Source organism: Gopherus evgoodei, unplaced genomic scaffold (genome assembly GCF_007399415.2).
Source record: "Gopherus evgoodei ecotype Sinaloan lineage unplaced genomic scaffold, rGopEvg1_v1.p scaffold_31_arrow_ctg1, whole genome shotgun sequence".
NCBI lineage: Eukaryota > Metazoa > Chordata > Testudines > Testudinidae > Gopherus > Gopherus evgoodei.
The window spans coordinates 5,297,919-5,314,404 of NW_022059983.1; the positions used below are offsets into that span (position 1 = coordinate 5,297,919).

The 16,486-nt window shown below is 59.8% G+C and overlaps 2 protein-coding genes across 2 annotated transcripts; one reads left to right on the forward strand and one right to left on the reverse strand.

Moving 5' to 3' along the window:
• Positions 1–2,298: 2,298 nt before the first annotated feature.
• Positions 2,299–10,683, forward strand: LOC115640412 (sialic acid-binding Ig-like lectin 12). Its single transcript, XM_030543153.1, has 5 exons — positions 2,299–2,315; positions 7,941–8,122; positions 8,516–8,818; positions 9,693–9,778; positions 10,504–10,683. Exons 1-5 carry the CDS (start codon positions 2,299–2,301, stop codon positions 10,681–10,683), a joined length of 768 nt encoding a protein of 255 aa, XP_030399013.1.
• A 1,474-nt stretch (positions 10,684–12,157) lies between these two features.
• LOC115640507 (protein NKG7-like) lies at positions 12,158–15,322 on the reverse strand. The gene is made up of 5 exons (XM_030543333.1): positions 15,254–15,322; positions 13,542–13,737; positions 13,205–13,351; positions 12,869–13,003; positions 12,158–12,563 (listed from the first exon to the last, which is right to left on the reverse strand). Exons 2-5 carry the CDS (start codon positions 13,702–13,704, stop codon positions 12,529–12,531), a joined length of 480 nt encoding a protein of 159 aa, XP_030399193.1. The 5' UTR covers positions 13,705–13,737; positions 15,254–15,322; the 3' UTR covers positions 12,158–12,528.
• Between the last annotated feature and the right edge of the window lie 1,164 nt (positions 15,323–16,486).

Consider the following 16,486-nt stretch of genomic DNA (forward strand, 5'->3'; position numbering starts at 1 on the left):
GTCAGGGTGGTTAAGCGCTGGAATAAATTGCCAAGAGAGATGGTGGAATCTCCATCATGGGGGATTTTTAAGAGCCGGTTGGACAAACACCTGTCAGGGAAGGTCTAGATAATACTTAGTCCTGCCATGAGTGTAGGGGACTGGACGAGACGACTTCTCGAGGTCCCTTCCAGCCCTACAATGCTGTAATCTGTTCAACTAGAACTAGTACGAGCTGCAGAATCCTGAAAAGACGTTTAAAAAGCCGTAAATTCAATGTCTTCTTTATACTCTTTTTCTGCGCAAGAGTGCAAAAAGCCTGAACTTCTTGGAGAAAACAGAAGATGTTCCAGGACTGAAGTTCCAATTAGTCCAGCCTGGGAAAATCTCTTTCCTCAGGGAACAGAACGCTGTGTGCTGGGAGGAGTCGCCTTCTGCCCGGCCGGGAGCGGGAAGGGGGGACCCTGCCGTGAAGGCCTGGCAGAACCGGGCACAGGAGAAGCCCCCGAAGGGGACCTGACGGCTTTCGACAAGTCCAAAATTACAGCAAGAAGCCAAGAAGGCGGGAGCTGTTGTGGTTCATGGAAGGCTTGAGGAGCCAGCTGTGATGCAGGTGCTGGTTTTACAGCCTGAGTTAGAGCTAATAAAATGGCCGTCACATATTTCTCAGTTCTTACCATGGTGCCATACAGCCCCCCCTGCACCCTCACGGGCTCAGCCCTCAGCCCTCACCCCTGTGACTTCAAACAACCCACCCGCATTTCAATTCCTGGGGAAATACGGCTTTGACATCACATTCTCCCACCAGCTCTGCCGGTGCCCCTCACTCCTGACCTGCAGCCCCTGCTAGCTCAGCCCTGGGCTCCACCCCAACCTCTGCTAGAGCCCCTTTTTTTCCTCAAACCGTAATTTATTTGACCAGTATCAGCTCTTACAGCAGGAAGCACCTGGAACCCAGGACTCCTGGGTTCTATCCCCGGCTCTGAGAGAGGAGTGGGGTCTGGTGAGTTAGAGGAAGGGGGCTGGGAGCCAGGGCTTCTGGGTTCTATCCCCAGCTCTGGGAGGGAGGGGGGTTTGTGGGTTAGAGGAGAGGGGCCGGGAGCCAGGACTCCTGGGTTCTAGTCCCCGCTCTGGGGGATTCCTGCCAGCCCAGCTGTCTCTGCTGTTGTTCTCTTACCCTGGCAGAGCAGTGCGAGGATGATTTCAATGGAGAGCTTGGTGGAAGGGGGCATCTGGCTGGCTCCTGGCACCCACATCCTCCTGCTCCGCAGCTCCGGGGGGCAGCCAGCGCCTGGACTGACGGGCTCTGTGATTTGCTGCTGTCAGTGGGTCCCAGATCACTGTCTGGGTAGGTGCTGGTGGGAAGGAGGGTGGGGAAATGACTGAGCAGAGCAGCGGAGTAGGGTCTAGTGGTTAGAGGGGGTGGAGCTGGGACTCACACACAGGGTCTGTCTGTACTTACCCAGGGCCCGTTTGATTCTGTCCCAGCCCAGCGCTGAGCAGGCACCGAACCGCAGCTACTGCAACTCCCAGAGGGAAACCACATCCTGCCAAACCCACCCAGCTCAGACCCACAGGCCTCTCTAGTCCGTGTGCACACAGATCTGGGGGCAGTGCTCTCCGCCACAGCCTGTGCGCTCAGCCCCTGGGCCTCCCACACCCGGGCTCTGGTTTCACACCAGCTGCTGGCAATGTGTACATCTGAGCGGGGTGGTGCTGTCCGGGGTGTGAGTTGGGCTGGGGAGCAGCCGTGTCCCCTCCCTCCTCCAGCCCAAGATGCTGCAGGGCTGGTGTCCTGCCCCTCCCTCCAGCCTCCGCCCACACCCAGCCTCCAGCCTGTGGCTTGTGCCACCAGCCGGCTCCTCACAAATTAAACTGCAGAGCGACCCCAGCATGTGCTCCATCCCTGCCTCCCTCCAGCTCCCCGCTGGAGATCTGCCTCGTGCACGGCCCAGGCCGCTCCCGGTGCCGGACGGGTCTGTCCGCTCAGCCAAGGCCAACGTCCTGCCCCAGCCCTGTAGCCCCCAACAGCGGTTCCCGCACGCTGGTGTCGAGGGAACATTCACCCAACATGATTCACTCCAGCACGGCTGCTCTTTAGTGATGAGCCAGGAAAGTGAGCGCTGGGAACAACGGAAATCAAGGGGCTGCCTGGGCAAACTCCCAGCTCAGGTCACCGGCTAAATGAACAGCAAAGCCACCGATTTGTCGCCTCCGAAGCCGTAGTTCGTTTCACAGGCTGGCTGTCCTTGCAGCCTGGGGCCCCCTCCTTCCTCAGGCCACTGGCTTCAGCTGCCTCTTGGTGGTTTGGGGTGACACATGGAAGACGAGGAGAGGTAAAACGCAGGGCACTGACCCTTGTTTTCATAGCGCTGCCCTCTTCGGGGAGTCCCCAGCTGGGGTGCAGGCGACGAGCAGTGGATGCGGGATGTGAACCGCCACAGTGATGAAATGTACATTTCTTGTTCATACATCTCCCCACTCCCTCCTGGCTGGACAGTGGCTCATTAACATCTGCCTGGGGCCTGCCTGCCTTTGTCTCTGAAAAACTGATGTGTGGGTGTTACCCAGAATTACAGTAACAATCGTACTGTAGAATCTCATAACTTCATCCCCAATATTGCTACACGTATTTCAGCAGAACAATAATGTTCAGTAGATTATGAGTTTCCGAATGACACCTCGAGAGGCATAAGTTGGCCAAGATTTAGCATCGTTTTATGAAATGGGGTGAACATGGGGGCCAGGTTGTCAGTGTGTCCTCCTTATGGATTCACAGACACTTCCCAGCCCCCTGAGTCAGCCAGCCAGTTTTTCAAAGACAAATGCAGGCAGGCCCAAGGCAGATGTTAATGAGCCACTGTCCAGCCAGGAGGGAGTGGGGAGATGTATGAACAAGAAATGTACATTTCATCACTGTGGCGGTTCACATCCCGCATCCACTGCTCGTCGCCTGCACCCCAGCTGGGGACTCCCCGAAGAGGGCAGCGCTATGAAAACGAGGGCCAGTGCCCTGCATTTTATCTCTCCTCGTCTTCCATGTGTCGCCCCAAACCACCAAGAGGCAGCTGAAGCCAGTGGCCTGAGGAAGGAGGGGGCCCCAGGCTGCAAGGACAGCCAGCCTGTGAAACGAACTACGGCTTCGGAGGCGACAAATCGGTGGCTTTGCTGTTCATTTAGCCGGTGACCTGAGCTGGGAGTTTGCCCAGGCAGCCGCTTGATTTCCGTTGTTCCCAGCGCTCACTTTCCTGGCTCATCACTAAAGAGCAGCCGTGCTGGAGTGAATCAGGTTGGGTGAATGTTTCCTCGACACCGGCGTGTGGGAACCGCTGTTGGGGGCTACAGGGCTGGGGCAGGACGTTGGCCTTGGCTGAGCGGACAGACCGGTCCGGCACCGGGAGCAGCCTGGGCCGTGCACGAGGCAGATCTCCAGCGGGGAGCTGGAGGGAGGCAGGGATGGAGCACTTGCTGGGGTCGCTCTGCAGTTTAATTTGTGAGGAGCCGGCTGGGGGCAGGCGGGACGCCGGACTAAAGGGGCCTATGGGTCTGAGCTGTGTGGGGCCGGACGGGTTTGGCAGGATGTGGTTTCTCTGTGGGAGGGGGGAGTTACAATAGCTGTGGTTTAGGGCCTGCTCAGCTCTGGGCTGGGTGCAGAATCCCCTGGACCCTGGGCAAGTAGAGACAGACCCTGTGTGTGAGTCCCAGCTCCGCCCCCTCTAACCACTAGACCCCACTCCCCGGCTCTGCTCAGTCATTTCTCGACCCTACTTCCCACCAGCACCTCCCCAGGCAGCGATCTGGGACCCACTGAGAGCACCAAATCACAGAGCCCGTCAGTCCAGGCGCTGGCTGCCCCCCAGAGCAGCCGAGCAGGAGGATGTAGGTGCCAGTAGCCAGCCAGATGCCCCCTTCCACCAAGCTCTGCATTGAAATCATCCTCGCACTGCTCTGCCAGGGTAAGAGAACAACAGCAGAGACAGCTGGGCTGGCAGGAATCCCCTAGAGTCAGGGCTAGAACCCAGGAGTCCTGGCTCCCAACCCCCGTCCTCTAACCCACTAGACCCCACTCCTCTCCCAGAGCTGGGGATAGACCCCAGGAGTCCTGGGTTCCAGATGCCTCCTGCTCAAAAGAGTTGATACTGGTCAAATAAATTATGGTTTGGGGAAATAAAGGGGCTTTAGCAGAGGTGTGGGGAGCCCAAGGCTGGACTAGCAGGGGCTGTGGGTCGGGAGTGAGGGGCACCGGCAGAGCTGGGGGGTGGAGAGCCCAGGGCTGAGCTAGCAGGGGCTGCGGGTCGGGAGTGAGGGGCACTGGCAGAGCTGGGGAGCAGGGAGCCCAGCACTGGACAAGCAGGGGCTGTGGGTCGGGAGTGAGGGGCACTGGCAGAGCTGGGGAGCAGGGAGCCCAGCACTGGACAAGCAGGGGCTGCAGGTCGGGAGTGAGGGGCACTGGCAGAGCTGTTGGGAGAATGTGATGTCAAAGCCGTATTTCCCCAGGAATTGAAATGTGGGTGGGTTGTTTGAAGTCACAGGGGTGAGGGCTGAGGGCTGAGCCCGTGAGGGTGCAGGGGAGGGCTGTATGGCACCATGGTAAGAACTGAGAAATATGTGACGGCCATTTTATTAGCTCTAACTCAGGCTGTAAAACCAGCACCCACATCACAGCTGGCTCCTCAAGCCTTCCATGAACCACAACAGCTCCCGCCTTCTTGGCTTCTTGCTGTAATTTTGGACTTGTCGAAAGCCGTCAGGTCCCCTTCGGGGGCTTCTCCTGCACCCGGTTCTGCCAGGCCTTCACGGCAGGGTCCCCCCTTCCCGCTCCCGGCCGGGCAGAAGGCGACTCCTCCCAGCACACAGCGTTCTGTTCCCTGAGGAAAGAGATTTTCCCAGGCTGGACTAATTGGAACTTCAGTCCTGGAGCATCTTCTGTTTTCTCCAAGACGTTCAGGCTTTTTGCACTCTTGCGCAGAAAAAGAGTATAAAGAAGACATTGAATTTACGGCTTTTTAAACGTCCTTTCAGGATTCTGCAGCTCGTACTAGTTCTAGTTGAACAGATTACAGCATTGTAGGGCTGGAAGGGACCTCGAGAGGTCGTCTCGTCCAGTCCCCTACACTCATGGCAGGACTAAGTATTATCTAGACCTTCCCTGACAGGTGTTTGTCCAACCGGCTCTTAAAAATCCCCCATGATGGAGATTCCACCACCTCCCTTGGCAATTTATTCCAGTGCTTGACCACCCTGACAGTTAGGAAGTTTTTCCTAATGTCCAACCTTAACCTCCCTCGCTGCAATTTAAGCCCGTTGCTTCTTGTCCTGTCCTCAGAGGTTAACGAGAACAATTTACCTCTCGTTTCCTTGTAACAGCTTTTTATGTACTTGAAAACTGTTCTCATGTCCCCTCTCAGGTTTGTCTTCTCCCATTTTTCTTCAATCTTTGCTCAGGATCTATGACCTTTTTCTAGACCTTTAATCATTTTTGTTGCTCTTCTCTAGACTTCCTCCAATTTGTCCACGTCCTTCCTGGAATGTGGTGCCCAGAACTGGACACAATACTCCAGCTGAGGCGTAATCAGTGCGGAGCAGAGCGGAAGAATTACTGCTTCTGTCTTGCTTACAACACTCCTGTTAATACAGCCCAGAATGATGTTCGCTTTTTTGCAGCAGTGTTACACTGTTGACTCATATTTAGCTTGTGGTCCACTGTGACCCCCAGATCCCTTTCGGCAGGACTGCTTCCTAGGCAGTCATGTCCCATTTTGTATGTGTGCAACTGATTGTTCCTGCCTAAGTGGCGTATTTTGCATTTGTTCTCATTTAATTTCATCCTCTTTACTTCAGACCATTTCTCCAGATTGTCCAGATCATTTTGAATTTTAATCCTATCCTCCAAAGCACTTGTGACCCCTCCCAATTTGGTATCATCTGCTAACTTCATAAGTGTCCTCTCTATGCTGTGATCTAAATCATTGGTGAAGCTATTGAACAGAACCGGACCCAGAACTGAACCCTGCGGGACCCCTCTCGTTGTCCCTTCCAACAGGACTGTGAACCATTGATAACTACTCTCTGGGAATGGTTTTTCAAGCAATTATGCACCCACTTAGGTTCTTTTGCCTAGTTTGCTTATGAGAAGGTCATGGGAGATGGTATCAAAAGCCTTTTTAAAGTCAAGCTGCCCCACATCTACTGCTTGCCCCCTACCCCTAGCCACAAGGCTTGTTACTCTGACAAAGAAAGCTCTCAGGTTAGTTGGAAACGATTTGTTCTTGACACATCCATGATGGCTCTTACTTATCACCCTATTGTCTTCTACGTGTTTGCAAAGGGATTGCTTAATTATTGGTCCATTATCTTTCCGGGTACAGAAGTTAAAATGGCCTCTGCAGTGCGTATAGGAGAGTTTAGGGTTATATCTTTCCCTGAGCAAAGCTTGTACTCCACTGTGTCTTCCAGAGAAGTTTGCAGCTCCATCAAACGCACAAGCAGCATCTCTTTGGGGTCCGATTTACAAGCATTAAACTCTTCTGAGATGTGGGTTGTCAGAGATGCGGCCGATGTGTCGCCTGTAACCTGAACATCTAAAATGCATCTACTGGCCTCCCACGGACGTCTGCAGAACGTCCGCAGTGATTTAGTACTTGACACCCGTTCGCACGGTGCATTTCTCAGCCACGTGCTCGTTGTGTGAACGCGGGGAGAGAGTTCTTCACCTTTCCAGCTCCTGAGTCTTTCAAAACCAGCGTCACATTCAGGGTTAACAAGTGACAATGCGCTTCACACTGGCCTCAGGATGGGGGGAGCTTAGCTAGAAAGTCTGGTGTGACACAAACTGCGCTGTGTCTCCAGCATCAAGTGCTTCTAAACGTGGCCGTGCCCGTGGCTGGCTCAGAAGGCTTCCTGCAGAGCTGAGGCTTGGTGCCCTGCAGCCCTTTCCCCGGCTTCGTCAGCACTGGCTTTGCTGATGGGCCTGGCAGACCAAGCGCTTCACTTTTCCCCGCTGTAGCAGGGAGACGCTTTCCTTCCGCAAAAGCTTTGTGGCGAGAGGTGCCCCAGGGGCTTCCTTTGCAAGGTCACTAAACGGGAAACCTTTGAGCAACAAATGTGGAGAACAGCCCTTAGGTTGCGGTTTCTTCAGTAGGCAGCTTGGTTTGTGCTTCGGGCTGTTCGGACGTCGATAAACCACTGGAACCTGCAGACGGTGGGTTGGTGCAGTCTTGGTTCCTGGCATGTTCCTCCCCTTGGTTGGTTTCAACACTGGGGGGTGATGGGGGATTTCAGGGTGGATTCACCTCCCCTTGTGGGGGACAGAGATTCCCTTCTACTGGAGAAATAAATTGTGGTTTGGGGAAATAAGGGGGCTCTGGCAGAGCTGTGGGAAGGGGGGAACCCAGGGCTGGGCTTCAGGGGTCTGCGAGTGGGGAGTGAGGGGCACTGGCAGAGCTCTGTGGGGGGTTGAGTGGATCTAGGGGGGCTGCGGGTTGGGACTAAGGGGCACCAGCGGAGCTCTGTGTGGGGGTGGGGTGTATCTAGGAGGGGCTGCGGGTTGGGACTAAGGGGCACCAGCGGAGCTCTGTGTGGGGGTGGGGTGGATCTAGGGGGGCTGCGGTTGGGACTAAGGGGCACCAGCGGAGCTCTGTGTGGGGGTGGGGTGTATCTAGGAGGGGCTGCGGGTTGGGAGTGAGGGGCACCGGCAGAGCTGGGGGGAGCAGGGTGGAAGTGGGGGCTGCAGGTTGGGGCTGAGGGGCACCGGCAGAGCTGGTCTGTTTCCCCTGCGGGTGGGCTCTGCCAGGCACCCGTCTATCAGATCCAGGTCCCGTCCCGCGTCACGGCCCAGCAGGGTCTCTGCGTCCTGCTCCCCTGTCATTTCACAGCCAATTTTGAGTCCTCCGGGGTCCCCTACAAATACTGGTTTCTCAGAAACGACGACAGAGACACCAGCCTGGCCGTGGCCACCACAGATCCCGGCAGGCCCTGCGGGAGCCTGGGGGCCAGATCCATCTGGTGGGGGACGCCCCGGATGACTGCTCCCTGCACATCAGCGACGTGAGAGCCGGAGACAGGGACCACTACTACTTCCGCTTTGTGAAGGGAGACTTTAAATACAGCTACATGGTGACCCAGCCACTGGTGGATGTGACAGGTGAGGCCTGGGAGTCCTGGAGAGCTCAGCAGGATTAACTCTGCTTATACCCAGTGGCAGGGAGTCCCGCAGGTTAGCTCCACTCATACCCAGAGGTGAGGCGTTCTGGAGATTAACAACATCTAGTGGCAGGGAGTCCCGTGGGTTAGCCCCACTCATACCCAGTGGCGGGGAGTTCTGGGGATTATCCCCACTAATACCCAGTGGCAGGGAGACCCGTGGGTTAGCCCCACTAATACCCAGTGGCGGGGAGTTCTGGGGATTATCCCCACTAATACCCAGTGGCAAGGAGTCCCGTGGGTTAGCCCCACTAATACCCAGTGGCAGGGAGTTCCAGGGATTAACCCCAGTAATTCTCCACTGAGTTGAATTTTAATGGTGTCTCCTGCTTAGATCTGACGGAGCAGCCGGTGCTGAGGGTCCCCGAGGTGCTGCTGTCTGGACAGCTGGTGATTGTGACCTGCCAGGCTCCAGGGTCCTGCTCTGGGACCCCTCCCCAAATCACATGGACAGGAGGGTTCGACTACACAGCCAGGAACGTCTCGCTTGCCCTGATGAATGGCAGCATCTCGTACAGCTCTGAGCTCAGCTTCACGCCGGCCCCGGGGGATGATGGCAAAGAGCTCGTCTGCATGGTCACGTACCCCTCTGTGGTTGGGGTCTTCACCCGCACAGCCGTCCGACTCCACGTCCGCTGTGAGTGACCCCATCCAGCCCCAGTGGGGGAGTGGGGTCTACTGGTTAGAGGGGCAAGGGCTGGCAGGCTGGACTCCTCGGTTCTATCCCTGGCTCTGGGAGGGGCGTGGGGTGTAGTGGCAGGGGTGGGCCGAGAACCAGGACTCCTGGGTTCTGTACGAGAGCACTGGGGTGCCAGGAGGCAAGTCCCCCCCCGTCACATCCCATGTCCTGTTGCAGACCCACCAAAGCTGCTGCCGTGGGGGAACTGCATGAGGTGGGACAGCAGGCCTGGGGGAGCGGCCACGTGTCACTGCACAGCCAAGGGGAACCCCCCGCCCCGCCTTGAGTGGCACTTGCCCAACCGCACCCTCCCCGGGGACTTTGAGGGCCCTTAGCTGCGAGCAACCTTGTGGGCGCGGGGCCCAGCCGTGAGCGGGGAGCTGCGGGGCCTGGCCGGGGCCCTGGCCAACGTGTCCTGCGCTGCCACCCAAGCCCATGGGCAGAGCCAGGCCGCGCTGCCCGTTGTGCCCGCAGGTATCGGGGACTGTGGGGGCTGGTCATGGGATCCAGTTTTGCCATTAGCTAAAAGCAGTGGCCTGTTCGTCTTCACGTAGAGATGTATATGTGAGGAAATACGGCGCTATGTGCCAATCACTTAGACAGATGGCAACCCACGTACAAGTCACACAGTCCCCACCTGCCCCCTTTCACCTCTGTGCCTCCCTGGAGAGGTGGGGAAGGGGGTTCAGTCCCCATGGCTAGACCAGCCCTCGGCCGCTGTCCTGCTCAGGGGACCCTCCCCCTACTCCGTACCCACCAGTTCATTACAAGCCCTGTAGGGCCCATCGCCGCCCAGCCAATCCCACTGCTGACACCAGCTGTTGGTTTGCAGCTGGCTTCTCCCTGACACTCGTGGTGGCCTCAGCAGCTGGTGGGAGCCTCGTGGTGGCCTCGGCAGCTGGTGGGAGCCTCGTGCTGGTTGGTGCCGGGGTTGCAGTGGCCTGGAAAGTCATGAAAGGAAGGTAAAACTCGGATGGGATGGGAGAAGGATCTGGTGGGAACAGTAGCCTGGAATAGGGGATGAAATGGATCCCCCAAGATCAACTATCACTTCTTGGAAGTGTGAAATTCCACCTGCTGCCCTCAATCCCGACCCACAGCCCCCTGGTGTGCCAGCCCTGGGCTCGCGCCCCCCCCTCAGTTCTGCTGGTGCCCCTCACTCCTGACCTGCAGCCCCCTTGTATCCCAGCCCTGGGCTCCCCCAACATGCAGCTCTGCTGCTCTAGGATGGTGGGGGGGAGGGCGAGGAGGGGAATATTGGGAGAGATGGACCCATGGGTGTGATCGGGGGAGGAGGCAGGACACCAGGCTAGATGGGCCTCGAGGTGGGATGTTGATGATGGTTTCACCCCAGGCAGCGGGGCAGGGTCCTCGCCAGGGCCAGACGGTGCCAAGGGACCGGAGATGGGCAGCTCTGTCACACCTATGAGCAGCCAGCATCTATGACGCCCTTCCACAGACAGGTGGGTTCCCAGCCCTCCAGCGGCTTATCCCAGACCCCTTCCCCCGCCCCGGGACCTACCCCAACCCCTACCCTGATGAGATCCCCTCCCCAGCTCCCAGAATCCCCCTCTGCTGAGATTTCCCCCCTCCAGCGCTCACTACCCATCCTTTCCCCTGGGCATGGCTGCCACTCTTCCCAGCTAACCCGGTCTGTCCCCGGGGAGAGCCCTTCAGAAGAAAGGGAGGAGGAGGAGGAAGATGCTACCGGGGGAGAGGTGACGGGGAACAATTCACAGAGGAAGACATCTACGCCAACGCCTAAGGCCAGAGAGGGGGACAGGGTCATTGCAGGGCTCGAGCTAAAGAGAGACTGGTGGTAGCGGTGGGATAGCCGGCCTGCCTTGTGGCTAAGGTGCTAGCCTGGGACGCTGGACACCTGGGTCCAATTCCCAGCTCTGCTACAGAATGCCTGTGTGACCCTGGCCAAGTCCCCGACCACCCTCCATGCCTCAGTTTCTCAGCTGTAACATGGGAAGTATATCACCGCATTTGGCTATTTACACTGTGAGCTTCTTAGAGATGGTCGCTCGCTGTGTGTGGGCAGCACCTGGCACAACGGGGCCCTGATCTCAGCTGGGGCAGGGACTGTCTTTGGCTGTGTCTGGGCCGCATCCTCCCCACCCACCCCCATCTCAGCTGGGGGCAACTCTGCTAATACACCCGTGAGGCAGCTACTGCTCCAGACAGAGTTATGCCAAGCTGGTCGGCCTGTGTTAACCCTTTCACTGCTGCAACTAAATAAAAGCCATTCCCAGCTCCTCCCCGGGCTGAAGAGTTTTATGTTGCCTCGGTTTCCCTCAGGGGTTCCCCTCGCTCGTCGAGCTGCTCATGGACACTCCCCGCCCAGGCCCAGGGGTACCAAAGCACTGGGAAGAAGGTCACGATAAATAGTGCCTGGTGCTGCGATGCAGCCACTTCTGGGGTGGGAGAGCTGGGGAACAGCCGCACAGCAATGCCACGGGGCTCGCCCAGCTCTGAGATGCAGCCACCTCTGAATTGTCATGGTTAGAAGGGGGGCTAGGGAGCCAGGATTCCTGGGTTCTCTCCCTGGTTCTGGGAGGGGAGTGTGGTCTAGAGGGTTAGAGGGGGAGGGAGGACTGGGAGCCAGGTCTCCTGGGTCCAATTCAGTAACTATGACAGGCTTGTGACTTTAAAAACTGTGTTTAATGTACAATAACAAAAAGACAGACGCAAACGGAACAATAACTAAGGTAGATGCACGGCGGGGGAGGTGGGGGCTGAGAGGCAGCTGGGGAACTGGGGAGTCTGGCCTCCGATATCCCTGGCCCCAAGCCCCCTCTCTCCAGTGTCTTCTCTCCAGGGAAACAGGGTCACGTGGGCCACCTCCTCCCTTATTCTGTCCTCTGGCCGGAACTGGCTGGTCAGGTCACCGGGCTCCTGTCCCCACAGCCCATTGTCCTCCCACTGGCCAGGACAGGTTGTGACTCCCAAGCTGGGCCTCCCGGTCACGTCCCTGGGGTCTCCATTCTCCAGGCCATTGGCAGAGTCCCAAGTTCCCTCACTGGCCCTTTGTACTAACAAACTCCCTCTTCCATCCCCTCGTTAAACCCGTAACACCCGGGGACACTGAGTCCCACCCCCGTCTGCACGCAAAGCATTGGCAAAACCAAGAAAATCCCCCCCTTTGTCACAGGCGGCTTATCGTGGGGCTGCACAGCTCTGTGAGTAATTAGGGTAACTAGGCAGGGCGAGGCCATTCCTCCCCCCTGAGCCAGCCAGATTCCCCCCCACCACACTAGCTGGATGGGAGCTGGCGCCCCCTACAGGGAAAGGCCCCCTGTCCCATTCCCTGCCCAGCCGCAGACCCCCTGCTCTAAGCCCCAGACCCCACTCCCCTCCTACAGCCGGGGAGGGAACCCCGGAGTCCTTTGAGGGACACGTGAGGGGAGTCGGGGGGGGATATATCGCCAGAGAGGAGTTTTTGAGGACAGGATCTCTAACCTCCATGGAACAACGGGGTGGCAGCAGCCTCCAGGGTAGGGAGGGTTGGGACTCATTGCTGGGGGGGGGGTCCAGCAGGGACAGACAGACAGAGACACACACACACTCTGCCCCCTGTTCAGTCCCAGGATGCTGCAGGCTCCGTCTGGGCCGCACGGCTCCCGGCCCCATCCCCGGGGCCGGCACAGGCCCCACACTCGGCTCTAGGAGGATTGGTGGGCGACCAGCGTCACCACACCTGGGGGAGAGAAGAGAAATGGCTCAGAGCAGCAATGGGAGCATCATCTACTGGTACACAGCACCCCACCCCAGAGGTGGCTGCATCTCAGTGCCTGGTAAAGGGTCCCTGTATAACCAGCCCCCACACCCCACCCCAGAGGTGGCTGCATCTCAGCTCCAGGTGAAGGGTTCCTGTATAACCAGCCCCATTCCACCCCAGAGGTGGCTGCATCTCAGCGCTGGGCAAGGGGTCCCTGTATAACCAGCCTCCACGCCCCACCCCAGAGGCAGCTGCCTTTCGACACTCCCCGATGTTGCACTCACCAGTGATAAGGAAGAGGGGGAAGGAGGCCCAGCCGAGGCCGAAGGACCAGCCGAAGGTGACTTGGCCCTGGGCAGCATTCACGGCCCCAGCGAACTCCCCTGTGTACACGGCCAGCGCGATCATGGCACAGAGCCCTGGGGCAAAGGGAACAGCACGGAGACCCCTCAGCGCGGCCCACGCTCAGTCCCAGCCCCTGCCCCGTCCCACCACCAAGGGGAGCCGCAGAGCCCAGGGCAGGATTCGGGGAGGGGGAAGGCTGGGGCTCGGTTCCCCTCGGCTGGCTGTGGCGGGGGGGGGGAGGTTAGTTCCTGGGGGAGGGGGAAGGGGGGACGTACCTGCGCTGAAGCTGCCTAGGCAGGACAGCAGGGTCAGAGCTAAGGAGCCGAGATGGGAGCGCAGGAACGAGGCGAGGAGAGCGACGGAGGAGAGACACCCAGCAATCACGCCCAGCAGTGTCAAAGCCCTGGTGACCTTTAACGAGACTGTAGCAAAGGACCGGGTTAAATAAACAACACTGCACTGAACTGGTTAGAGAACCCAGGAGTCCTGACACCCAGCCACCCTGCTCTAACCACTGGCCCCCACTCCCCTCCCACAGCCAGGCACAGACCTGCCCGATGGTGCTGGTTGGTGGCAGCGGTGGGTTCCCTGGTGGAGCCGGGCTGTCCTCACCTGATGCTGAAGAAATTTGCCCACACAGTGAATTGAGGCAGCTCTTCCACAGCCCCTCATGGAGGGACCCAGCCACCAGCCAGTGGTCGGAGCCCAGGGCCACCAGCAGCAGCAGGAGGCTGAGCAGGGCCAGGACGGTGCTGAGGATCCGGGGAGACGCCATCGCAGGGGGGCAGCGCTGGGATCCGGGAAGCACCTTGGGGGGGGAATGAGTCAGAGGCAATCCCGGCCCACAGCAGCAGGGCTGAGCCAGAGTCTGGGGCTGGGCCTCAGGCAGCTCCCGAGCTAGGTGTGTGTGTGTGTGGGGGGGGGGCTGGAGGGATGGGGGGTGGGAGGGTGGATGGATGGATGGGGTGTGTGGAGAAGGATGGGATGAGGATAGGGAGAGGTGGATGGGGTGGGGCATGTGGGGAGGGAGGAAGGGAGGGATGGGGTGGTGGGCGTGTGGGGAGGGATGGGATGAGGTGTGGGGGGTGGAGGAATGGGGTGGGGTGTGCGTGAGGGGTTGGGATGGGTGGGGTATGCATGTGGGGGGATGGGGTGGGGTGTGTGTGGGGAAGGGTGGAGGGATGGGGTGAGGTGTGTGGGGAGGGATGGGGTGAGGCGTGGATGGGGTGGGGCATGTGGGACAGGATGGGATGGGGAGTGAGGAGGGAGGAAAGGAGGGGCGTGTGGGGAGGGATGGGGTGGGGTGTGTGTGAGGAGGGGTGGGTGGATGGGGGTGTGGGGAGGGATGGAGGGGAGGGGTGGGTGGATGCGGTGGGGTGCGTGGGGTGGGATGGGGTGTTTGTGAGGAGGGCTGGGTGGATGGGGGTGTGGGGAGGACTGGTGGGGAGGGCTGGGTGGATGCGGTGGGGCGCGTGGGGCGGGATGGGACGGGGTGTGTGTGAGGAGGGGTGGGTGGATGGGGGTGTGGGGAGGGATGGAGGGGAGGGGTGGGTGGATGCGGTGGGGCGGGATGGGATGGGACGGGGTGTGTGTGAGGAGGGGTGGGTGGATGGGGGTGTGGGGAGGACTGGTGGGGAGGGGTAGGTGGATGTGGTGGGGTGGGATGGGACAGGGTGTGTGTGAGGAGGGGTGGGTGAATGGGGATGTGGGGAGGGCTGGAGAGGAGGGGTGGGTGGATGCGCTGGGGCACATGGGGAGGGATGGGACGGGGGTGGGGAGGGAGGAAAGGAGGGGCGTGTGGGGAGGGATGGGGTGGGGTGTGTGTGAGGAGGGGTGGGTGGATGGGGGTGTGGGGAGGACTGGAGGGGAGGGGTGGGTGGATGCGGTGGGACGTGTGGGGAGGGATGGGGTGGGGTGTGTGGATGGGGGTGTGGGGAGGACTGGTGGGGAGGGCTGGGTGGATGCGGTGGGGCGCGTGGGGAGAGACAGGTTGAGGCTCCCAAAGGGGGTGCTCTGGGGGGCTGGACACCTGCCATTCAGGGGTCCCATGGGGGGTCTCTGTGAGGGAGTGGGTGGGGCAGGGGAAGAGGAACTGAAGTGGGAGGAAGAGGAAACCCGACCCCAACTAACCCTGTGCTGTGGGGCGGGGGGAGGGGGGAACCAGCCCAAATCACAGTGAGGGAGGGGGCGGGTGTGTCCGGGGCCGGCCGCACAGAGCCGTGGGTGAGGGGATGGACAGAGGGACGTGGGGCCACTGGGTGCCCAGACGCTCCAGGCTGTCCCGGGGTAAATGACCCCCCCCCCATCCCAAGCGCCCCCCTCACCTGCTCCGTGTGGCCTGCTGCCTCGCAGGGTTTGCTCTGGCTCCAGCCCTGACCCCCCCATGGGGCCTCTTGTTCCCGGGTGACTTCCTGGGAGGGGCAGGGATGCAGTAAGGGCCCATTGCACCATCCCCACATCCTCTGTGTCAGTTCCTCCCTGCAGCCCGCAAACCTGCCCCCCATCGCCAGCACCCTCAGCTGCCCCCGAGGTCTCCCAGCCGAGCCCCAACCGCCCCCCAGCCTGCTTAACAAGGGAATCCCCTGGCTAGACCCCATGAGCCCTGACCCCTCCTCCAACCTGCTCTATCCCACTCCCCTCCCAGAGCCAGGGAGAGAACCCAGGAGTCCTGGCTCCCAGCACCCCCCCTGCTCTAACCACTAGCCCCTACTCCCCTCCCAGAGCCGGGGAGAGAACCCAGGAGTGCTGGCTCCCAGCACCCCCCCTGCTCTAACCACTAGCCCCTACTCCCCTCCCAGAGCTGGGGAGAGAACCCAGGAGTCCTGGCTCTCAGCACCCCACCCCCCCCGCTCTAACCACTAGCCCCTACTCCACTCCCAGAGCCAGGGAGAAATCCAGGAGTCCTTTGATGCACACTTGAGGGGAGTGTGGGGAAGGGGGACTCTCCGGGGGGTGGGGGCGAATCAGTCACCAGACAGGCGGCTCTGAGAACAGGCCCTTTAATCTCCATGGAACAAGGGGGGGTTGGCAGGTTGTTTTTCTGGGGGAGGGGTAGTAACAGGAAGAGGGGAGGGGAAGGGAGGGGATCACTGCTTGGGTCTGTGGGAGCCCAGGGTAACACACACAGAGCAGGGCCCAGCCCCTCTAGCAGGGCCCCCCCACACACACACACAGAGCAGGGCCCAGCCCCTCCAGCGGGGACACCCTCCACCACCACCACCCCACACACACACAGAGCAGGGCCCAGCCCCTGCAGCAGGGACCCCCCACACACACACAGAGCAGGGACCACCCCCCCCCACACACAGAGATCAGGGCCCAGCCCCTGCAGCAGGGCCCCCCCACACACACACACAGAGCAGGGCCCAGCCCCTCCAGCAGGGACCACCCCACACACACACACAGAGCAGGGCCCAGCCCCTGCAGCAGGGACACCCCCACACGCACACAGAGCAGGGACCACCCCCCCCACACACACAGAGATCAGGGCCCAGCCCCTGCAGCAGGGACCCCCCCACACACACATACAGAGCAGGGACCATCCCCCCCCACACACA